The sequence below is a fragment of the Cydia pomonella genome, unplaced genomic scaffold (assembly GCF_033807575.1).
Source record: "Cydia pomonella isolate Wapato2018A unplaced genomic scaffold, ilCydPomo1 PGA_scaffold_191, whole genome shotgun sequence".
In the NCBI taxonomy this organism is placed as follows: Eukaryota; Metazoa; Arthropoda; class Insecta; order Lepidoptera; family Tortricidae; genus Cydia; species Cydia pomonella.
In genome coordinates, this window is record NW_026907831.1 from 43,833 (window position 1) to 69,028 (window position 25,196).

Here is a 25,196-nt window from a genome sequence, read left to right on the forward strand (position 1 = left end):
GCCTTTGATTCCGTCATCAGTTTTTTAATAATAAAACTTTGACAATTAGTTCGCACGATCGCGGATCTGCAGCTTGGCCGTGTGCAATACGTCGCAAACCAATCTGGTGTGCAAGAGCTCGGACAGCATGAGTGACGAATTCCGATCCTCGAAAATCTGTTAAGACTTCGGTGCGAAGCCGAAGGCCGAGTTGCAAGAGAGCGAAATTCGGACACAACATAATTATAAATGAAGACAAAAGTAGATCTACTATTAAATTCGACACTCCGAGAAGGCTGAAGAACAAGCTCCACGTAGGGTTGAAGACAAGTAGCTTTCTAAAACTGAGCTCTATGTAAGGCCCTTTGGCCTAAAGGCTGCCAGATTTGCAGAATGCTGGAAATCAAAAATCAACCACGAACCAATGGGTAAAGTATGAGGAAAAAATCAGCATATTGCAAGCCTGATGGAATGGGCCTCCTCGTAGGGGCAAAGGCCTGCGTTTAGGTGCCCTATACACGACGCACAAAGGTTCATGTATAAACTACCCGTTTTTTTTGCCAACGATTTTGGTGCCCCCCTAGACGTGGTGCCCTAAGCAAGTGCTTATTTTGCTTAATGGTTAATCCGGCACTGGCGTTTAGGGTCGGCAACGCGCATGTAACACCTCTGGAGTTGCAGGCGTTTATAGGCTACGGCGACTGCTTACCATCAGGCGGGCCGTATGCTTGCTTACCACCGTCGTGGTATAAAAAAAATCAATGTCATAGTGAAAACTTATCAAAAAACTGTTTTAAGGCATAGTATGAATAAGTTACTCTATGGCTTACAATACGTGCTAGTGCTGCACTCTAGCGGCAGAATATTGCAGTAACTCCCCCTATTTCATTGGCTATCGTTTTTATAGTTGGAAAAAAGGACCTGATTTGACTATACTCTGTATCTTTAGGTATTTAAATAAAAGTAAACAAAATCTACCCTCGAATGGCTCCTTAAGCCAGTTACGAGTAGATGAAAACATTACCTGATCAAATAATCTAGGTTAAAATCAGGAGGCCTACCGCGAAAATCGAAGTTCGTCAATTGCGGGCATTTTTCTTTGTCACTCTAATGTGGTCCTAGTGAGAGTAAAAGAGAAAGATCCCCGCAATTTGCGAATTTCGGTTTTCGCGGTAAGCCCCCAGGTCATTCAGTGACAAGTCTATGCGGTTTAGTATTTGCTTGGTTAACCAATAACCCCCTTATTCATAAACGTGTACTAAAGTTACGATGCGGCTAATCATTGTTTGTCCCTTTCCGACGTATTGGTATGATGGAAAAGGCCAAACGATGATTAGCGGCATCGTAACTTTAGTACACGTTTATGAAGGGGGTAAATGTCTACCCGAAAATGTGCAAACTGTTTGTTTAATTTTATTTAAATACCTAAAGATATAGAGTACGAGTATAGCAGGCAAATACCCTATTGCACGCGTCAAGCCGGGGGTGTTTATTTTACCTCTAGACGGAGATAAAGCCAGAAAGAAGGGGGGAGGACTTTCGCAGTCTATGATGTATGTTTATTTTTATTGCGAATTAACATCCGCCCTCGGCTTTGTCCGCATTTAGTTCGTTAAAAACTTTGACCTTTTTAACTCCCTTCGTTGTCGAATTTCAAAAAGTGTACCCTTGAATAAAGTGTCTCTAAATTAAAAGTTCTATCTTTAACATATTGAGAAACGGGAACCCGCTCGGCGGGTGCCCTTTTCGTAGTCAATTTCCTATACAAAGCGAGAAAACACTGAGAGCAGTTACGAGCGTAGCGCTACGAAAACGTTGGCAGTGAATGTGTAGTTTAGGCCGTACGTGCATATAGATAGATTGATAGAATACTCTTTATTGGCACACCTCAGTAAAAATATACAAGAAAAATAAATAATTGATAAACAAATAAATGATTATGAATTATGAATATCGATATCTGTTTTACATGTGTATTTTGATAATTCAGTATTTTATTCTTTTAAAAGTTCGTTTTTTTTTTCTGTGTTATTATTGTATCAATCACGTAGCTACGACCGGACACAGATGTGATGTAACTACCTAATTACTTTTTAAAGCTCTTTGTAGGTACGATAAGAATCTAACACTATTAGAAACGGACCAGATAAAAAAAGACGAGAGAAGCCTAGAAATTTTGCATAAAAAAATTAAAATAGATGGTTATAGGGTGGTAAATTTATATTATTAAACAGGGCGATACAATTTTAATACAACCCCATAACATACGCATTTAATTAATTGCTGAACCAATTACCTATAAATTAAATGGTATTACATACACAAGATGTTAGTAGGAAAAATATAAATCTATTGTTATTCGACAATTTTAACAGTAACGCGTTAAATTTCGCCGCTAATAGCTAGTAGCGCTAGTGTAGACGGAGGTCTTTCAAAATGTCAAATGCATAGTATTTTTAGTTACAAGCTTTTTTATCGCGAATTTTCAATCCTTATTCATAATTGTGGTAAATCTATTTTCTATTTTTGATTATTCATGGTAAATATTTTAGATATACCTAGGTAGTTCAATAAAAGAGTGATTAAAAAAAGTGCCAACTAAAATATACTTATATAAAATTAATCAGGTTTAAAAAAACGACAAATTTAAACGTTAAGTTACTTTTTTTGGGACAAAAAACAGTAACACACAGGTTTAGACACAGAAATAGAATACAAAGAATACTAAAGTGTGAGACCAACAACATCTTCCACAGATTACTAGATTACGTACTGATAAATCTACTTTTGTGTAAATTTGAACTTTTTTTAAAACAACATAGATTTTTTTTTTTTTTTCTGGACCAGCATCTAAAGTATGCCAACTGGTGTGCACAAAAACGGTAGCCCTCATTACAACTGCAACATCCTCCTAATTGCTGAACCGTTCACCTATCAATTATGGTATTCGGTGGTAAGTCAGGTGACGGTGAGGTCGAACCGAGCACGTGAGTCCGGGCACCATTCATCGAGGGCGCGCCTGCGCGCGCAGCGATCAATAGCAGCCCAGGCGGGCAGTGCCCGGCTTGCCCCGCTGCGAGACGCTCGCCCTCTCGCCCATGACCGGGAGACACAGATGACGGAGCCCTACAGCCTGCTACCCGACCCGCGAAGCCCGAGTAAGAGACAGACGGCTGGCATTCGAGGAGTGTCGAGGTACGAACCGATTAGGCGTTAGTGTGGACCGCACCACACCTGCTATGATTTATTACTAATGTTTCATATTAGAATGTGTGACCATTTTATTGTGTTACAATAGTATACTCGGACGTTTATAATATTATTTTTTTAGATTTACAACGGCTTTAGCTTAGAAGTGTCCCACAATTTTGTGTGAGCCATCATTAAGACTTCTTTCTGGTTACTTGGATTTATGCATTCACATTTAAAGTGACCTGTTCTCATTGCTCTCAAGTGTATTAAACTAGGAATACTTAATTGGCAGAAAAGCTAAATAAAATTCAACATGAATTTACCATATAATATTTAATTCTGGTACATAATTAATAAACATAATTAATTGGACTTGTTTAATGATTAATTAATTATTTCAATGTTACGTTGCGTTACTTCTATGAGGTATATGGTAATTAGAACAATATTTTTCTAGACCCGTTTAATATTGTATATAATAAATAACGTTTCACATGTGTGGTGGTCATAAATCGTGGATGGTCGAAAATGTGCTATATACAGCAGAAAAAAAAGATCAACTAATATCAAGCGAGGAGGTTAAAATTAATATCAAATGTGATACCAATACAATTCTTAAGAAATTGGTTCATCTAATTAAACACGCGATATTTGACAATGTGACAGACAGACGGACGGACGGATAGAGTCACACCATAAGCGTTTCTTTTGTACAGAACCCTAAAAAACCATAGCCATTACAAAGAGCCGGTCCAGTTCAATACAATAAAAGTTAAAGACACCCCCTGTACGCATTTTTTTGCTGTGACAGCAGCGGGGTTCGTCGTTTCAACGTACCTACGTTAATTTGTACCCAAAGCTATTTTAACGCACCCCTTGTATCGAGTTAATTGACAACATTTCAAATTCGCTGACGTGGCCTCGTGCCTACATGTATTAAAATTATAAAAATATGTGATATTTTTAAATCTAATAACATGTATGGAGACACTACACATAAGGATTAGTTCGAATGCGAGTTAGAGTCACTTTGAGGAATTTTAGAAATAAATCTATTTTATTTATTTCTAAGTTGCGACCCGCCCCGGTAAACCTTAACAAATTGTACAACTAAACTTTCCTCTTCTTCTTCCTAGCGTTGTCCCGGCATATTGCCACGGCTCATGCGAGACTGGGGTCCGCTTGACAACTAATCCCAAGATTTGGCGTAGGCACTAGTTTTTACGAAAGCGACTGCCATCTGACCTTCCAACCTAGAGGGTAAAACTAGGCCTTGTTGGGATTAGTCCGATTTCCTCACGTTGTTTTCCTTCACCAAAAAGCGACTGGTACAAGTTGAGGTTTGAATTTAAACCCGCAACCTTCGGATTGAAAGTCGCACGGTCTTACCGCTAGGCCACCAGCGTTTCTATACAACTATACAACTAAACCTTCCTCAAGAATCATTCTATTGATAAGTAAAAACCGCATAAAAATCCGTTCAGTAGTTTTTAAGTTTATCGCGGACTTAGTGTTATAAGAAGTATGAAGGTACTTTTCTACTTTAAACCGTATTCATAGTGGGGTCTAAAAAATAATAATATTTGTATAAATAAATAAATAATTGTTAAAAAATCTGTGTAGCGAAAGTGACCCAGAAAAACCTGTTTCTTTTTTTATTAAATCCTTTTGTATTTTTTTTTTTAACTACTACTTAATTAACCATAACTCAGCAACATATATATTCATAACAAATAAATACCCCAAACGGGATTCGAAACCAAGACCTCCAGGTTTGTAGGACGGGGCCCATTCGGGGTTATTGCGTCTATTTGAGTTCGTTTTTAACACATTCAACGTTGTCTTTCGTAGCGCTACGCTCGTAGTCGCAGCGTTTTCCCGCTTTGTAGAGAAAAGCGACTACGAACAGAGAACCCCCGAGAGGGTTCTCGGCACTCAATGTGTTAAACAATGTGATATACTCGAGCTCCCTTCATGTATTGATAAAACCATGAACTACTCGGAAATAAAGCTTAACGTTGCGTTCCGACCAATCGTATTCGAGAAATGACAAAATAGAGCCAATAAACCCATAGTTGCATTTGGGTCAAAAAAAATTTCGTTGTCTTGTTTCTGACCACTCTGTCACGCTTATATCTATGTCTTCTGTCAAATAAATAAAAAGTCAAGTGCTATTGTATGTCTTTCTAGCTGTAGATTATATTTTACATGAGAAAAAAAAAGAAAAAAACATTATTTTATCTTATACAAAAAGCTCCACTCCGTCACATTTTTTTGGGATAAAAAAACAAGACGAAAATAATTTTGACCCAATTATCCCATTTATTTGACCTATTCATATGTAATGATTTTAATCCTGACATGCAGAAGGACACGACAAAATATATAAGGATTCCGATATCACCATAGACTACGAGACCTTAAAAACTACGTTCGCAATACATTTGAATACAATGTTGACAGTTCGGTTTACCGGACCCACATCATATTCAAACTGTGGAGCACTCCCGGGATGGGTCGCATTCGATACCTTTGTACTCGTACCTTTGCGCCACAAAGGCAGAAGAGGTAATTTCGTTTTGGAAATTGATCGGTCATCTGAGGAGCATATTTTTGTTTATTTTGGGTTCCGTACTCGAAGGTATCGAGGATGGGGACCTCCTACTAGCTTTCAGTTTTCATATGACATTTGGCTTTATCAAAAATAATTGGCTGTTGAAATATTGACAAGCTTTTCGGATAGTAAAAAGTATAATACAAGTATCTAGTGTGTATTTTTTTTTGTTTCTATAGAACATGAATATTATATAGAAATTAATTTCGGTATGATTTAAACCGGTCGACAAAAACAAAACAAAAAAAAGTTACAAAAAACTAAATTTTGATCATATTTGTGATTTGGAGAAAACTTACGGTTGGGTCGCGTACGGTCCTCGTATTTTCAGCTTAAAGTGTAAGGTACCTACCATTTATTTTTTTCCAAACACCATCAACTTTTGGGTTATTTCTACTTAGAATTGCGAGGAATATCGATGCAAAAAGGAAAAAAATTACAGTTTTTGAAGCATTTTCACATACATTTTGTATGGACCGTCACAAAACTGACGCCCAAAATTGTATGATAAAATGCGGACACTTTTTTTCTTTGTGCCTTTGCTTTGTGTCCTCGTGATTCTGAGTCGAAGTATCCCAAAAGTTGTTATTTTTTCCAAAAAAGGTAAATGGTACACATTTTTCTGATAACGCCCAGGCAACGCTCGAAACGTTTTTAAAATACCGATAAGCACCGATTTATTTCGGTTTTCCTCCGATTTTTTGTAAGAACGCGAACGTTTTAAAAACTTTATTGTAACCTAAAAAACCGGTTTAATTCGACGAGCGACGAAACGGCCGGTCGGCCTGGTGGTGTGCCACGTAAACATAGACACCGACACCGGTTTTTATTGATCTAAACAGGTTAATTTGACAAGAACTGTTCTTATTAAAACCGGTTTAAATATAACGGTTTTTCGAGCGAAACCGATATATAAAGGTTTTGCGACAAGACATGATAACGATTTGGAAATTTAATCGGTTTCCGAGCCTTGCCCCCAGGTACAAGAGCCAGTCGCGTCTTTTCTCTGCATATTGTATGGGGTTCAGTCCGACCGAACTAGGAGCCATCACTATGACCTCGGTACACTTCGCGAGGACTGGACCCAAAATTTTAAACGCATAATAAAATAAAAAAAAGACCTCGGTCTGGTTCGGTAACTACTCAATTACCGCGCTGCGGTTAAAGCGTCAGATATACTTGACGTGTGAAAAATTAACGTGTTTTAGTTTGATCCCTCGCTACTATATGTACACATTTTGTCACGGCAATATTCTACGTAGGCGAAGTCGCGGACTAAAGCTAGTAGAACACAAAATATAAACTCGATTCGATTCACAAGACCTTTGATCCGAAGTAGTTAACTGAGGGGGAGGAGAACATAATTTATTGCCACAAAAAATAGTACCTACGTGAAGATTTACAATTACGGAGTTAGTTTCACTGCTTTGGGGAAAGAAAATATTTTTCTAGCAAGTGGAATTTGGCAAAGTAACGTGACCAAGAGGGGGCGGACACTTAGAAATGTAGTTAACATTAGTAAAGATGGAGGCGATTTCTATTAATTGGATCCAGACAACCTACTTTTGTGTAAAGTTGACTTCCGATTATTACGTCACCAGATGTCACTATTAAATTGATACAATTTAAAGGCATGAATACAACATTAAGAAGGTTGCACGTACCACATTTCTTTATTAATAATGTTGTTACATGGCTGTTACTTATTACCTAGCATAGCGTAAACATGCCGCAAACAGAGAAATGATTGATATGAACTTATTATTTCCGTATTTATTTTAAAGTGCGAAGCAGAGCAGAGTAAAATCGGAGCAAGCATTAAACACGAAAAAAAAATCAAACGGGGAAATTAGAATCCCACTAGTCCCACTGTTACCTGGAGGTTTAACATCTTAACATTGCTCAAGGCAATGCCGGAAGGTTTAGATATTCTCGAAGGTAAGAAGAAAATACCATCCTTGTGGCTCGTGCAGCGATGAAATGCTAGCTGGCTATGATAAAGGCCTTTATAATTGTTTTAATTTTGTTTACGACAAACATGTCCGATGACACTCTGCCAAGACTCCAATCCAATTATTAAAATAATCTAATTCGGGCATTATATCCAGCGAAGACTTCGTCGTTCGTATCACATCATAACAACACGTTAACGGCCTCGTAGCCTAGTCGGTGCGGTAGTGACCCTGGGACCCCGAAGCAGCAGGTCCCAGGATCGAATCCTGGTAAGGGCATTTATTTGTGTTTACTTACCTATCACAAATATTTTTTCCTGAGTTATGGATGTTGTGTATGTACTTATATATAAGTATATATATGTACATAATACTTATTATCGTCTAGTGCCCACAACACAAGCCTTATTGAGCTTACTATATATTTTAGCAAAGGTCTCCATTTCCGCTTGAGCAAAAATGTCCGGAAGTTCTCCTCTGCGCGGATGTTCTGTCCGGATGTTCCCCGCTTGAGCAAAAATGTCCGGAAGTTCTCCTCTGCGCGGATGTTCTGTCCGGATGTTCCCCGCTTGAGCAAAAATGTCCGGAAGTTCTCCTCTGCGCGGATGTTCTGTCCGGATGTTCCCCGCTTGAGCAAAAATGTCCGGAAGTTCTCCTCTGCGCGGATGTTCTGTCCGGATGTTCTCCTCTTGAGTGAAAATGTCCAGCTGTTCTCCTCTGTTATGTTCAAAATAGATATTGGCTAAAAGGACTTAAGCGCCTTCAGGGTCTATGGCACTTAAGACTATTGCGAGTTCGCTGTGATAATGAACCGACGATGTATTTTTATATTAAAGCTCATCGCGATGTCTACAGCTCATAGACTAGTTTATTATTTATTTATTTACGTTATGCAAAAGTTCAATACATATATGTTTATAAGTATGTATGTGTTTATCTATATATCTATTTTTATCTTCGCCTAGTACCCATAGTAAAAGCTGTGCTTAGTTTGGGGCTAGGACGATCTGTGGAAGATTCTATGATTATCCACAAACATATTATATTATTTTATTGTAGAAGTTTATTTTACTACGTCGGTGGCAAACAAGCATACCGCCCGCCTGATGGTAAGCAGTCTCCGTAGCCTATGTTCGCTTGCAACTACAGAGGAGTTACATGCGCGTTGTCGACCCTATCCTGCCTGCAGGAACACAACACTATGAGTAGGGTCGTAGGGTCTAGTGTTATTTGGCTGCGGTTTTCTGTAAGGTGGAGGTACTTCCCCAGTTAGGCTCTGTGGTAGATCTGGAATGTCATCGGCTGTGCTGTGCCTTACCACACCTCTCTTTTGGACGTAGTTTAGGGACTCATAACTCATAACATCTTTATTGCTCATATATTACAATGTATACAGACCCTGTAAGGGCACAGCAATTTATTCTCATACTTTAAGTACTTATACTTAAAACTAATCTTATTAATTACATTGCACAGCTGTGTAGGTAAAAATAATTCTAAAAAAAAACTAGCATTCTATTTTTTCGGAAAGGTATCTTCAGAAAACTCCTGCAAAGAATAATAACTTTTATCTAATAAATAATTATTTAAGGCGGTTTCAAATGATTTACGTTTTGTTATTGATTTTATTGCTTGTGGATTTTAGTTATATATTTTAGTGCACATCATGTGAGGTCCTGAATGATATAATGTTAGGTTGGATGTGGGTAACGCGAGGTTGTTATTCTGTCGGAGGTTTAGCGGTTTGGTGTGTCGTTCTTTGGCTTGTAAGAAAATGTCCGGGTAAAAATAAAATACTTCATTAAAAAGCTGAAAGTTCTTAAAATGTTAGAGAGTTGTAACCATGCCTGCCCCCTTCTCTTCCCCTTTTAACATTGAAACCATCAAAAAAATATAAGAAAGTAATGAAAAAATTAAGGCGTAATAAAACTTTTAACGAAAATTTCTTTGAACATGATCGGTTTCATTGTCTTTGAGCTATTGCCGAAAAATAATGTTACTTATATAAGTGGGTCAACGCTGCACGCTTATTTGCATTACAAATTTTCTTGTCTTCTTTTTCGTATCTTATAAACTGCTTGCCGTGGAAGTTTCCAAAATTGCGACATTTCGATATGGAAAAAAATTCGGAAGCTTCTAATATTTTTGTACGGGAATCGTTTCCATTACCAAAATAAAAGTCTACTTTGTGCTTTGTGATTTCAGTTTCGAAATGTTAGAGTCAGACCAAGATAAGTTGGCAGCAATTTTGATTGCCCAGAAGCTGCAAGTGTTAAGTAAACGTCATAATTTCATAGATGTTTGACGTATAAAATAACACGTGTACCGTCTAACTATCCTATCACCTATCAAAACCGCTGCTAACTTAGCTTGGTCTGACTCCACTTTCATTTTATTTGTATTTAAAATAGTTAGGGTCTCTAATAAATTATTACCATATTCCATTTCTGAACGCACTCTTACAGGGAGCGTGCATAAACTGTAGGAGGCAGCACAGGAGCCGTCAGATTTATGGCGCGAGCCGTAAATGTGATGTTTATTGTTCCGATTTAGCCCACAAGATGCCAGCACTTACTATGCACAAGAAAACACGTGACGTGTAAATGTACATGTTTATGGTTCCGATTCAGGCCACAAGATGGCAGATCCTCCAACGCGCACGGACCCTATAGTTCGACAACCAACAATAACAATCCTTTGTGACATTGACACTTAATTATTATTATTATTTGTATTTAAAATCCAAATACGCGATAATCCAAATATTGTGGATATATGTTGTCGATTCGGAATCCTTATTTTAATACGTTATTCAATTTGAGGGAACTTGAGTCTACGGCACTAAATTTGCAGTAACAATATAATAATTAAGGTGCATTGGGAAACTTAGTACGCGGGATAATTTTGAAAATTGTTAATATCTATTAAACCAGCAGAACTACATACGTTGGAAACGCTTACGCTGTTACAACGCTTGCCAAGGCGTCTTGCTATATGTGCTACAGTAGAAGGTGTATTTACTTAGGTACGTACATATTTGCAAAAGGGTTGTTTCCAATTTTTTTAAACGCTTATATTACGTTCTATATTAACTGATAGTTGCCCTAAAATTCAACTTTTATACTAAAACGGCTTTAAATATGTTAAATTAACAAAATATTTTTTTAACAGATGCTTTCGCGCCCAAAACGCACTTTGAAAATTGTGTGACGTCACAGTTTACGGATTGACACATAACTACACATTTGTCATTTGTTGTTTATCGCCTAACTGTCAACAGTGTCAATCCGAGAGTTGTGACGTCATCAGAATCTTAAATGATGTTTCTAGTTTGGTCACGTACAAAAATATGGTCATTACAGGTCCCCTAAAAGTAGTTTAACATGTTCTTATAATCCAAAAGAATTTATTGGGATACAATTCCGCCCTAAGATTTGTAGATGGAAACAACCCTATTTTCATTATCCCGCTATCGTTGTTACCCAATGTTTAAATAAATAAATATATGGGGACAATCTTACACAGATCAGATGGTAAAAGGTCAGATGGCAGTCGCTTTCGTAAAAACTAGTGACCACGCCAATTCTCTTGCCAAGCGGACCCCAGGTTCCCATGAGCCGGGGCAAAATGCCGGGACAACGCAAGGAAGAAGATTGACAACAGAATTAGATTAAATGATTACTTGAATAAGTATATAATTACTTAGTTATTTTCGTAGCCAGCCAGTAAAATCCGTCGCACGCGTCTGCGCCAGTTGGCGTTGCTCACAATTTTTCGTTAACTTGCTCACCCGCTCCGGGCAACCGCTCCAGCTAGCGGATGCCCTTATTAAGCAGCCCGAACGCTTTGTGAAAATCATACACACCTTACATCCGAACTATTTCAACATTTCCAATTCAACTTTTGAGAACTGCATACCAACTGCAGCAGTCCGTAGCCCCCTTATTAGCAGTTCCCAAAGGTTAATCAGCCGAACTCATTTGCATGAGCAGTAACCCTGTCTGGTGTGCAAGCGGGACATCGCTATACACCAGCATAGCTGTCTCGTTCACCTACCTGGAATTCGCCATTCCGGCTTCCATTTTGGCAATTTAGCGGATAAATGCATGTGCAATTATTTATCCCTTGGTGCAATGAGTAAGCAAAGCTGGAGGTAAATTTTCTCTCTCAAATGCAAAATTTGGCGCTGCATTATTTAGGGCCGGGGCAAGTGGGTCAACATTTTTTTTTCTTTCTAGAAAAATGTTAGAGTTTCTCTATGAGCCAAAGAACGTTGATTGTTAATAAAATGGTACAAAAATGTGCGTCGATTAAATATTTCGATTTATTTTAAATTTTAGGAACATTCCATGGGCTGTCCTTCATAGACGTATTGTATTTTCTGTGTTGCGACTTTTTTCGGCGTTTAAAGGAAGCGATTATTTTCTTTTCCTGTGCATATTTTCGACCATTAGTAACTTCTTCTTCCTCGCGTTATCCCGGCATTTTGCCACGGCTAGATATTAGTTTTAACGAAAGCGACTACCATCCGACCTTTCAACCCAGAGGGTAAACTAGGCCTTATTGGGATTAGTCCGGTTTCCTCACGATGTTTTCCTTCACCGAAAAGCGACTGGTAAATATCAAATGATATTTCGTACATAAGTTCCGAAAAACTCATCGCACGCTCTTACCGCTATTCCACCAGCGCTTCAATTTTCGACCATTAGTAACAGAAAAGGAAAGTCTTGTGCCTGCAAATCTTCAGAAAATTCGTGTTAGTATGGGACAACGGTAGACAATTTCACGGAATGCTCCTTTATCGTTTAAAATGTTTATTAAGTATTGCAGTTTCAGCGTTTCCGTAGTTCATTAAAAGCCCTTATAGTTTCTAGTCTGTCTATCCGTCCGCGGCTTAGCTCAGTGATCGTCGAAAGCTGTAATCTAGGAAAAAATATTGGTTACCAACCCTACCTAAAGTGGGGATGATTTTTTGCACAATAATCCTATGGTGTAGGGTTGTAGGTTTGTTGGATAGGTTTTTCAAAAAGAATGTCTTTAAACGCGATTTTAAATACTTCGAAAGTTTAACATGTGACAATGTGCAGTTTCCATCTACCCTTCCTTTCCCCGAATCATGACTCGCGGTGATCGTTGCGGACCGCCAGGTAGAATGCGATCTGCCTCCGAGCTTGACACACATCGCGCGTGTGCTCTCAGACTTTTAAAAAGGAACTCGAAAAGGGTGAAGTTATACACCCTCCGTATCGCGTGTGCCTTCAGAAACGGAAGCCCCCTGAAACGCGAGTGACCAGTGCACTGTAACTTGGACAACGACGTGAACTTCGAGGACGAGAAGTGAGTCCTATTCCATACCTTTCTCTCACCCCTCTACACATTGTCACAATTGGTGGAGGTGCGAAACCCCCAAATTAGGTTCAATATTGTCTTGTTTCTCATTAATTAATAGTACAAAATGTCCGACACAGAAGAAAAAGTTGAAAAATCTGTTACCCGTGTGTCGGACATGTTTAAATATTTTAAATCGCTCAATTTAGAAAATTTGAATCCGGCTATTAAACAGTTGCAGGAAAAAATCGAGTCACAAAATGACCAAATATCTGAGTTGAAGAAGCGAATTAATACGCTTGAAACAGAAAAAAGGTCGCATACTCCATCGACGAGCCTAAACGGTCAGAAGGTCGAGTCACCCGCGAGTGCGGTAGGTGAACAAAATCGAGTAGATAAAAATAAGTTGAAAGTTTTGCAAAATATGCTCGCGGAGCTAACAATTTGTGATGGCAAGGTGGCCAAACAGCTTATTAAATTTATTATCAGCGTCGATAAGATTACTCAACTCGAACTAGTCCCCCAGTCAGTGTATGTGACCTGGATAATGACCAGGACAACTGGGTTTCTAGCGGATTGGTGGTTTCGTCGGGCAGCCGCGTTACATAATTGGCAAGATATTAAAACACTGATTTTAAACGAGGTTTTATCTCCGATACATATTGAAACATTAAAAAATGAAATGTGCTTGCGTTATCAATATGAGTCCGAAACGTTATTAGAGTTTGCGCACTCAGTAGTTGCTGTAGCGAAGGCGCTCAATCTGGGCTGGTCAGAGGAAATGTTAATGCAAACCATATTAAGTAGAATTTCCCCAAGAATATATTATTACATTAAATGCAATCCTATGGATATAAAGGACATGTCGCAATTAGCGCAAATAAGTAGCGAAGTCGAGGGCGCTCTCTTACGAGATAAATTACATTCACAAAACTCGCATACCTTTTATCAAAGAAATCAGTTAAACATTGGTAGTAATACGTATCGGCAATATAGTCAACCGGTACGGGAGTCGAATACATCATTTTCGCGCGGGAACCGGTTAGCGCATGGGAGCGAGCGAGAGGTCACCGCCAGCGGATCGGGTTTGCCTAACGCGAATACATCGATTGCGAATCGGGTTCAAACAACGCAGCGCGGTCCACGTTGTTATGAATGCAATTTATATGGTCATTTCGGACGTGATTGTGAACAGCGTAGTAGACGTTTACAGACACAACCAAATTACGCGGGAAACGCGAACAGGGAGTAAGCAACGATATCCACCGTCAGCTTCCTCTCGCAGTAGTCAAAGAAGGTGGCAAAATCATTAGTTATAGGAAAACCAATAAACCGTGCTTACAAGTAGTTATCTGTAATAGTATTCTTACCGCGTTAGTGGACTCGGGCGCGTTTCGGTCATTTATTAGTCAAGACTTAGCAGATAAACTCAAGGGTCAGCGTAAGGTGATTACGTCACGATGCAATATTCAATGTACTACCGCTAAGCGACAAGTTTTTACAGCTACCGAAGTTATAACCGTATTGATTTCAATTGATAGGTTTACCTGGAAATCTGAATTTATAGTAGCACCGAGTTTAATTGCACCCGTTATATTAGGATGCGATTTTATTAACAGAACAAAGCTAGTCCCATATATATTTTATGGTTACGTGATATTTCAGTTTATGCCGCATTATAAAATCCCATTGTTGAAAAATAAAGAGCAGCAAGGTATAATACAACTAAACAGCATTCAAATCGATGACGAAATTAGAGGAAAAATAGCGGATTTATTAGAAAAACACAAGGAAGTCGTAACGGAAAAATTAGGTAAAACTAACATCTTGAACTATGAGATAAAACTCACTGACAATGTTCCGGTTCGCTCACGATTTTACCCCCTGTCGCCACCGAAAGCCGCTGAAATGGAGGCGCATATTAATCAGCTTCTTGATAAAGGTATTATTGAAAAATCAAGTTCACCGTACGCGTCACCAGCGTTTTTAGTCGATAAAGCCAGCGGCGGCAAACGACTTTGCTGCGATTACAGGGCGGTAAATAAAAAGATCGTATATGACAGTTATCCAATGCCATCAATTGAATCAGTTTTTCAGTATTTAGGCGGGGCTAGGTATTTTTCAATAATCGACCTTAACAGCTCATTTCATCAGATACCGTTAAGCGACGAATCTAAACCGGTTACAGCGTTTATTTCCCCTTTTGGGTTATTTCAGTACAAATATGTCCCATTCGGGCTTTGTGTAAGTCCGCAGTCTTTAAACAGAGTGGTCGATATGATATTTGGTGATATTAAATACAAATATATAATACCATTTGTGGACGACATTTGCGTTTTTTCCAAAGACAAAGAATCACATGTTCAACACTTGGACGAGGTGTTAAGTAGACTTGGTAAAGCAGGGTTAACGGTCAACCCAAATAAATTAAAACTATGTAAAGAGTCGGTACAGTTTTTAGGATATAATATTAGTTATTCCGGTTTAGCCGTCGACCCCGACAAAATAAGTGTCGTTGTTAACTATCCGGAACCGAAAAACTTAAAACAGCTTAAAACCTTTTTGGGTATGACTAGCTTCTACGCTAAATTTATTCCTCGATATTCGGAACTTGCCGAACCGTTAAATTTGTTAAAAAAGAAAGACGCCAAGTACGTCTGGGGGTCTAAACAGGTTGAAGCATTCGCACGCTTAAAACAGCAATTGGTTTCACCTAATGTTTTAAGGTTCCCTGACTTTTCTAAAAAGTTTATTCTACAAAGTGATGCATCTGGAACAGCTCTTGGAGCTGTCCTCCAACAAGAGGTGGACGGGGCCCTGGCCCCGGTGTGTTACGCGAGCCGTACGTTGTCGAGCGCTGAACGCCGCCAAACGGTTTACGAACTTGAGTGTGCTGCTGCAGTATTCGGGGTTACTAAATTTAAACAATATTTAGAGGTCGCGCCGTTTGAACTTCAAACCGACAATGCTGCGTTATCCTGGCTTTTTGAACACCCTAAACAAATTGGGAAATTGGGGAGATGGATACTCCTTCTATCCAGATTTAAATTTGATATTAAACATATTAAGGGCAGTTGTAATAACGTGGCCGATTGTTTGAGCCGTATGTACGAGGGAACGGAAGAAGTCAATTGTTCCGCGCTTCTGGAATATCCCGTTACTAATGATTCTCTTATAAGACACCAGGTTAATGACAAATTTTGCAATGATTTAATTATTCAAATCAATGGAGGGACTAAAGTTCCAAAATATAAAATTAAAAACGAGCTATTGTGCCGACAAATAGGGAAAACAAGCAAATGGCGAATAGTATTACCTGTTCACTTAAAAAAAATAATTTTGAACTATTATCATGATCAAGATATAGCTGGTCATCTAGGGATTACAAAAACCTTACATAGAATAGCCAGTATTTTTTGGTGGAAGAACTTGTATACGGATATTAAAGAATATGTAAGGTCGTGTTTACCTTGTCAAACGTCAAAACCATTAAATAAGAAACCGGTTGGTTTGATGTCGTCAACTATACCTACCGAAACTTGGGAAAGGGTTTATATAGATTACAAAGGGCCATTTCCGATATCAAAGAATGGAAACAAATATATTTTGGTTATTTTGGACGGTTACTCAAAGTGGGTTCAGTTGATTGCAGTACGGGCGGCGACCGCCGCTAACACCGTACGCGCGCTGTCGAGGCTCGTGTGGGCGAACTACGGACCGCCGCGAACGATCGTATCTGATAACGCAACACATTTCACAGCCGACGTATTTAAACAAATGTGCCAAGTTTGGGGAATTAATGATGTTAAAATATCTCCATATTACCCACAGGCAAATGCAGTCGAACGCGTGAACCGAAATTTAAGTATAATGTTAAATATTTATTGTAGAAAAACGAAATCTATATGGGACGAATCGCTACCTAATTTCCAGCTTGCTCTCAACACCGCAGTCCATGAGAGTTCAAATCGTACACCATCATCTATTTTTCTCGGCCGGGACATTAGAAGTCCTTTAGAAAATAAGTGGGAATTAGATAAAATAATTTCTGAAGGTAGCAAGTCGACTCATAACTACGAACAAAGTACAGTGGCTCGAAAGTTAAACACTGCACATGAGAGACAGGAGTATTATTATAATAGTCGTCGGAGAGCAAATATTTTTAAAGTAGGGCAACAAGTACTCGCGAAATATTTTCCGCTTACAAACACCGATCGAGGAGTATGCGCTGCCTTTTGTCCGCGGTGGTCAGGACCATATACAATTGAAAATATTATCAATGGTCAAGCCACGATAACTAAGCCGAATTCAAATAATGTAAAAAGAGTAAATATATCGCAATTGAAGCCATACTATTCGAGATTAAGTGGGGGGGGATGTGACAATGTGCAGTTTCCATCTACCCTTCCTTTCCCCGAATCATGACTCGCGGTGATCGTTGCGGACCGCCAGGTAGAATGCGATCTGCCTCCGAGCTTGACACACATCGCGCGTGTGCTCTCAGACTTTTAAAAAGGAACTCGAAAAGGGTGAAGTTATACACCCTCCGTATCGCGTGTGCCTTCAGAAACGGAAGCCCCCTGAAACGCGAGTGACCAGTGCACTGTAACTTGGACAACGACGTGAACTTCGAGGACGAGAAGTGAGTCCTATTCCATACCTTTCTCTCACCCCTCTACACATTGTCACAAATGTGTCGTCAATAACGTGGTACCTCCGTTATCGGTAAATTACCTCTTCAAGAAAAGTTTTACTTAACTACTGTCTAAGTAAGAGAAGTAGTACCTATATTTACTTGCACTTGGGGTTTGTTTCTTGTGGTAAACCTTTGAGTTTTGTTACTTTTGTTTATTTTAAACTGACCAGCGACTGACCTGAGACGTGGGGCGCGTTCATAAAACTCTATTTTCCACAGTTTACCTAATTCGAGACATTTGGTACACTTTAGACAAGTAAAATATTATGTTTTTGGGTAAAGTTGATAAGGAAATTCTGGTATAGATCGTATTTTTTGAGAATACCAGTAAAGACAATGGAGGGAATGGAGAAGGCAACTTTTAAACAACATTCCCAAAAATAGTACGTCGTGCAATATGTACATCGGTGCTGTAATTTACATCGTACGTTTAAGCTGTGAGCTGTCGTTGGACTAATTCCCGTATTTGCGTGTGATTGCATCGCATCACGATAGCTTATACTCGCTCACACGCCATGTGCGGATCTGCAACAGTGTGATAACCGCGTATAACCGAGAACCCCTTCCTTCGTCTACTGTCGAACACTCGTATATTTTCGCGGTTATGGGGGAACCTCAAAGTGCTAAATGGTGCGATGAGAACATAGGCATATGAACCTTTAAGTCTAAGGAGAGACTGCCTCCTTTTGTGTGTTCTACCATTTCTACCGCTTGTACAATGGGCTGTGCTCTGAAGAATTGTTTGACATGATGCCGACGGCTACTTTCTATCACCGTACCGCTCGCCGTCGGCAGGGTTTTCATCCTTACACCCTAGAACCTAAATGGCACTGTGTGGTTTAAGAGGAACTTCCTCCCGCGGACGCTCCGGCTGTGGAATGAGCTTCCTGCCGAGGTTTTCCTGAGGGTCTACAGTATACTAAATCCACCATTGACGCTAGGAGGATGATGACGCTTGGAATTCAGCGTACGTTTTAGCTTTGTGCTCTCGTCCTTGGACTAATTTCAGTGCTTGCGTGGGTAATTGCGCTGCATCACGATAGCTCTACACCAGGTCGCGGTCGGAGCTCGCCCTCGTAGGGTTATCACGCGTAAGATTTTTTCTGACACACTAGAAGAACCATTGGCCACTTGAAGAAAAATGCGTTGGAAAAAATACCCTTGAACTTTTCTGTCTTCTCAACTTTATTGATACTCTTTTATGTTTACTTTCTTTTGGGCCACTTTTTAACTAACGATGGATTTTAATCAATCAAGCATCTTTATACCTATTATTGTCCATCTACCAAATATGTTAGAAAAACTTTTTTTAACTGACTGTGCTATTCAATAGTAGCCTGTCCACTGGCTGACTGGACAAAATAACAAGAAATTATCCACCCATAAATACATAAGTTTACTCCATTTAATCGTATATTTAAGGAAATATTATAAAATGTTATATCTTTAATTATGATATTATAAAGAAAGATTATCTTTTTAATCTCTTTTATTTTACGTCATGTAGAGAATTTCGATAAATTTTCAGAATGTGGTCGGAATTTAGAAAATTCAGGTAATGAGCAAATGAATAAATGATTTCAATCAAATAAACTATATTAATGTAAACAAGAACTCTTAAATCGTGAACCTCTTACACAATATGTATAATCCATAAAGATTAGAAGATAAATTAATAGCAGTAAAAAAAATCTACATTAAAGATAATTTATTATTCAAGTATGCATATTACAATGCGCTTATGAACGTCAAATAAAGCTACACCGGCTCTAACCCTACACCTCTGACCCGAGAAGATTTAAATCCCTCCTAAACTGTAGGAAGGTATCCCAATATGGGAATGGCAAGAAAGTCCGCAAAAGAAACACTATAATGAACAAGTTGTTTATTTGTTTAATTCGGGAGGTATAGGCTGATGTTTTATCTGGTAACCCTAGGTTCGCTTCGGTGCCCAGCCTTTGCGTACTTAGCAATAAGCTTATCGATTTTGTTGTTACTTGCTGTTGTAAGCTGCTCGCGACTCCGAAGGCCGAATCAAAGTTTTTCGTTTTACTTAATGTTGTTGACTGTGAAGATTACCTAGGTAAGGACAGTTATATTTAGGTAGTTGCTACAGTTGATGTTGAGACCTATTAGCAGTTTGAAAATCTGAACTTGAGTTTTAAATGATGTAGGAATGACACGAGATGCACACTTTGTAGGTTAGAAAGGAGCAAAAGATATGTTGCGCCGCGCCGTGGAGATCGAGCGGGTTTTAACGTTTTACCTCAATAACTCTAAAAGTATAGCTATGAAAATAGTATCCTTGATGACGCGCATAACCTTTAATAACATGACATTAAGAGTCAAGCCACGCTTCGTCGTGAATGACACGATCTATTTACTTCTCTTTAAAACTTTCGCTCGGCTATATCACTAGCTATTTTACACTAAAATTGAACTGCTGTGGTATGCAGGGTCTTTACCATACAGGTTAAAGTTGGCTCGATATAATTCTCCCTTATTTTCAACTGTATATAACGATAACGATAACTGGATATAACGATATACAGTTGAAAATAAGTGAGAATTATATCGACCAACTTTAACCTTTTAAGGTTTTGGTATAGACTCTAACCTAAAGGTTAAAATTGGCTCCCTCGCAAATTTTGTATGAGATTTTATACAAATAGACTTTGTAAAAACGTGTAATAGTCCAATTTATAACTACAATTTGCATTAGCCCTGTTAGCTTGCTCTTAAGACACATCGTTTTAAATAGCGCTCGTTAATATATTTTGTTATTATTACATTCTAATGCTAGGTAATATACATAAATTCAAATCATCATATAATCTAATTAAAAATATATCTGTGTTTATCATAAACATTCTTTCTCGCACACACGCAAACTCACTAACACAGACGAACTAACACCAAACACTCACACCCACATACACTCACACACTTAACATAATTTAACATTGTTAACATATTTAGTCTATTTTATTCTTAATGTTAAATTTTTTATCTTTATTATAGATTATTACATTGCCTTGAACTGTTAACTTAACTATAACTTTAGCCAAATTATAATTTAGTTCATTACTTTCTGTCCCTACATAATTAACGTGCATTGTATTAGTTTAATATATCCTTAACTTGCTGCTGGAAGAGCGGGGTCTCCTTTTTTTTTTTTTTTTTTCTAGGGGGGAAAATGCATTCCGCATACCACCCGGGTGCGGGGGGCGACCCGAGTGGTTATGTGGGACTCCCGTCCAGGCTAATGAGGCCGACGGTATACCCACTAAAAACCCCCCATATGTCACCTCGCCGCCTTATTGGTGGGGTTACGGGAACGCTTGCGCACTCATCCGCGACCCCACCGGCGGCAGCCGCCCGCGAGCGGCTCCCTCGCAAATGCCCGAAGGCCCTTCACGCTAGGCGCGCCAGATGGTTCGACGCGCCTTCCTCCTCGGCCTCCGTCCTGCAGTGTAGCGGACCCCCCCGAGCCCGCCACAAGGAGGCCACGGGCGCCAGAAAACTCCCAGCGCCCGGCGGCAGATGAGGTCCATGGTTCTGCCGCAAACCACAACTCGGCTGCAGAGGACAGGGAGAACGGCACACCGTAATACCGACACTCCTCTTCCTCTGCAGCCCCACCAACGCCGCTACTGCGGAACGGCCCCGCCAAGGTCGCAGGGGATAGGGAGAGTGGCGCATCGTGATACCATCACGCCTCTTCCCCTGCGATCCCACCTCGGCCGTCGAGGATAGGGAGAACGGCTCACCGCAATACCGACACTCCTCTTCCTCGACGGTCCACCTCCAGCGCGTCACAAGCGGGCTCACCAAGCCCACTTGGAGCGTCCTCCTCGGGCCAGCCCGCACCTCAAACAGGCCGGCCCTGGTTGCCTCTTCGCTTCACCGTGGGTGACCAAGCCACGGCTACTAAGCCCCTCCACCACGACAAGGTGGGCAACCCGCGGGGGGAAGAGCGGGGTCTCCTGTCACAAGTATTGATATACTTACTAGGAGGTCCCAACCCCTTCTCAATTTATAACACAATGATTGTGACCAATATACGATTTTTTCATTTTTCATTTTCATCTTTTTCACATTTTCTTTCTTAATTATAATTCGAACTAAGTAGCTTGCGACTTCGTTTCGTTCTTAAGATCCCTTATGAAGCTCATTTACTCGTTCAATGAAATTACTGAGAAGTTTCCGATACGATATTTGATTTCAAGTTAATTACACTCCCCAGCGAGCCGAGGCGGTGTCCTATATTAATTGAGCGCCTTTGGCGGATATTATAGTTCCACGGAAATACCAGGTATCATTCGCAATTTGCAACGTTGACAACCTTTAAGTTTATATTTACGCCACGAAATAGATAATTATACCTACTAATGTGCAGAATTCTCGTTGTGTAACAAAACCGATGGATCCCGGATTTCCATCTTATCCACTTAGATGGTGGACAGTCCTCAACCGTGTGTTTCTCCAGAAACTTCCTGCCTCGCACAGCTAAACGAACTGTCGCCTGCGGTATTTCTGGACTGATACGACCTTAAAACCTTCAGGTCAGGAGCGTAGGTCACTGGTGTCGCGGATGTCCATAGGCGACGGTGATTGCTTACCATCTTGGCACTTGTTTGCCTCCTATATATATAAAAATAAAATAAAAAAACATTTTTCTTGACACTCGGCTCGGTCGGGGAATCGGTCGGTGTATAACTAGTTTGGTCCAACATCACATAAACCCACTCTGAGGACCACGTTGGGCGCCAATATAACCGATTAACTGGAGGAAATTTCAAGCCAGTTTATTATGCTCAGCTGGTTCATTTTCCACCCAACATATAACCCGTCCGGTGGTAAGCTATTACCGTCGCCGATGGATGTTTGTAATGGGGGTGTGTCGTGCGCCTTACCGACTTTTTAACCTGTATTGAGATATTGTAAAACTTACACCAGTCAAAGGTTGTCTGTGGAAGAGTTGACCCTACTGATAATACCATCAGTTGTATATCACCAAGAATAATATGTTGTTAGTACTCATTTCTTTAGTTGAAATCTGAACCTATTAAGTATATCACGTGCAAATAAATCAACTCGCTGTGGTTACTGGATACTAGACACTCAGTTACTGGGTCAACTCAAAGTATTCTTAGACAATTACGCAGTTAAATCTTCTAGTTTCAGTATTTATAGTTTGCGATTACCTAGTGTCTAGGTTTCAAAACTATATTTAACGACACTACCTAAGATTCTGAAATAAGTTATGATCGCACTATATAGTTTGATAGCAAATTTGTATCTACCTTTACTTACTTCATATAAAGCTGATAGTATACGTGAAATAACTAACAATCAAATGCGTAGTACAAAAAAATGTTTTCCAGATTCATTAATGAAATGGGATGCTTGCAACAAACTTCACCCTATTCAACGAAATACAGATTTATATTTGTATTTTTTCTTTACCCGAAAGTTAACAAATTAATGATACGCGTATATCGCCCACAATTTTGATACTCCTCAAAACGATGTCAGGATTGTATTTGGGCAATATAAAACCACCAGCCCCGTTGACAAGATGCCAATCGTTCACGCTCCGTAGCGTAGCGTAGTTATCTCTCTCTATCACTCTTCCATATTAGGTAGTGCGACATTTGCGTTTCGTTCGCTACGGAGCGTTACCATTGGCATCTTGTCTAAGCATCAGGACTTTGTTTCACCACGGTGACCATTTTCATCTGACAGTGACATTTCGCCATACATTACCGGCCCAAACTATAAATATTGACGCTAGATTCGTCGTTACTTCGATGTCAACTCAGACATGGACAGAAGAATGTCAGTTTCAGTTTTCAATTGTCAGCGTGTTGAAGCACCAGAAAATAGGCTCCAGTATCCATAACTTATGGGTTGGCATAAATCTCTCTCAACTCAAGCCCTACATTGTAGAGTTCCGTAGTTTTTATAAAAATATACCTATATGCTTTAACTTTAATAATAGCTATTATTAGTAAAACAGAAACTGTGTTTAATTATAATTATTATCCATTGCCAGGTGATGCATCAACGATGAGTCGCCGCGCGCGGCCGTGACATGGGAGCGCAGGCATGGGCTGGCGCGCCGTGCACACGCCGCACATCGCCGCCGGCTTGCTGCTGCTGCTGCTGGTACACCTGCCAGGTGAGCACTCGCAGTGGTCGGGACATGGAGCACAGGCATGGGCTGGCGCGCCGTGCCCTTAACAAGTGACACACACACTTCTCCACGCTTGCAGGATGTGGCGGCGATGATTTGCTGCTGTTACTGCCGTCTGCTTGCTCACTGATCACTCTTGATCAGGCTTAGACAGACTCCTCTACTCACGACAAGTATAAAAACAGAGGAAAACCTGATGCATATAATATATTGCACTTTCTTAAGAGCCCATCAACGTGCTCACTAGCGCCACTGGAAAATAATTGTGATAATTTCAATTTAACGATAGATATTTAAAAAAAGGGGGCCGCTACGTACTGTATTTTGTATTTAAGTACCTTTTGAATACATCAAACTAGTTTTTATGTTGCTGGATTAGTCGATCTATGAACTCAAAACAAAAACGGCCGTTTTAACTTTGGACGCCTGTATTGACGAATCCAGCAACGTAAAGACTATTATGATTGTCTGAAAAGTACTTGGAATTACTGGCCGTATTCCTACAACATCAGGCCGTGTAGACAACGTTACAATCGTTAACGCTCCGTAGCGCAGCGTAGTCATCACTCTCCCATATTAGTGCGACTGTGACAGTTGCGTTTCATTCGCCACGGAGCGTGACGATATGCACGTTGGCTATGCGGGCTGAACGCGCTCTTCTCATAATATCGTTACGCATTTTTTTTGTTTGTAATTTCGGCTCAACGCTTTTGCTTCCGACACAACACAGCGCCACTTTTCTCGGTCCTGCGCTACTTCTCGCTAATTGTTGACTCAGAGTTCGCGCAGATCCGCCCCCACCATGTCGCTCCAGCGGTACCTGGGGCGTCCGACAGGACGTTATCCTGCTAGGTGGCCCAGTTACGCTCTTTTCACATTCCATCATCCATTCTCTCAAGGCTGTGGTATATTTGTTGCAGTAACGTGCCACCAGGAACACCAGGATGCAGTGCACATCACCGCGATCCTGGGCGAGAGCGTCGTGTTCAACTGCCAGGTGGACTTCCCCGAGGATGTCCCCGTGCCGTACGTGTTGCAGTGGGAGAAGAAGGTAGGCGAAACGGTACGACGGTCACACTCCACTCTTACAATACAACGCTGCTCAATACTCGTGTGTGTTTCTGTTCAGTAGAGGACGGCTCGTCTCGCGGCCAGCAGAGTAAAGTATAGGGCACTGCGTGTCCGCCCGGTACGGCGCCGCGGCGCGGGGGCAGGGCGGGCCCCGCGCCCTCCCCC

The 25,196-nt window shown here is 40.2% G+C and overlaps 1 protein-coding gene across 2 annotated transcripts in view; it reads left to right on the forward strand.

Moving 5' to 3' along the window:
* Positions 1-2,938: 2,938 nt before the first annotated feature.
* The window catches only part of LOC133533658 (protein turtle), a 51,500-nt gene continuing 29,242 nt past the window's right edge, over positions 2,939-25,196 (forward strand). Inside the window, exons 1-3 of one of the 2 annotated variants that reach the window (XM_061872685.1) lie at positions 2,939-3,174; positions 23,820-23,945; positions 24,881-25,023. In XM_061872685.1, coding sequence (XP_061728669.1) covers positions 23,873-23,945; positions 24,881-25,023 — 216 coding nt within the window. In that variant the 5' untranslated portion in view covers positions 2,939-3,174; positions 23,820-23,872. The remainder of the gene's footprint in view (positions 3,175-23,819; positions 23,946-24,880; positions 25,024-25,196) is intronic. The other variant, XM_061872686.1, reaches the window with a different exon arrangement.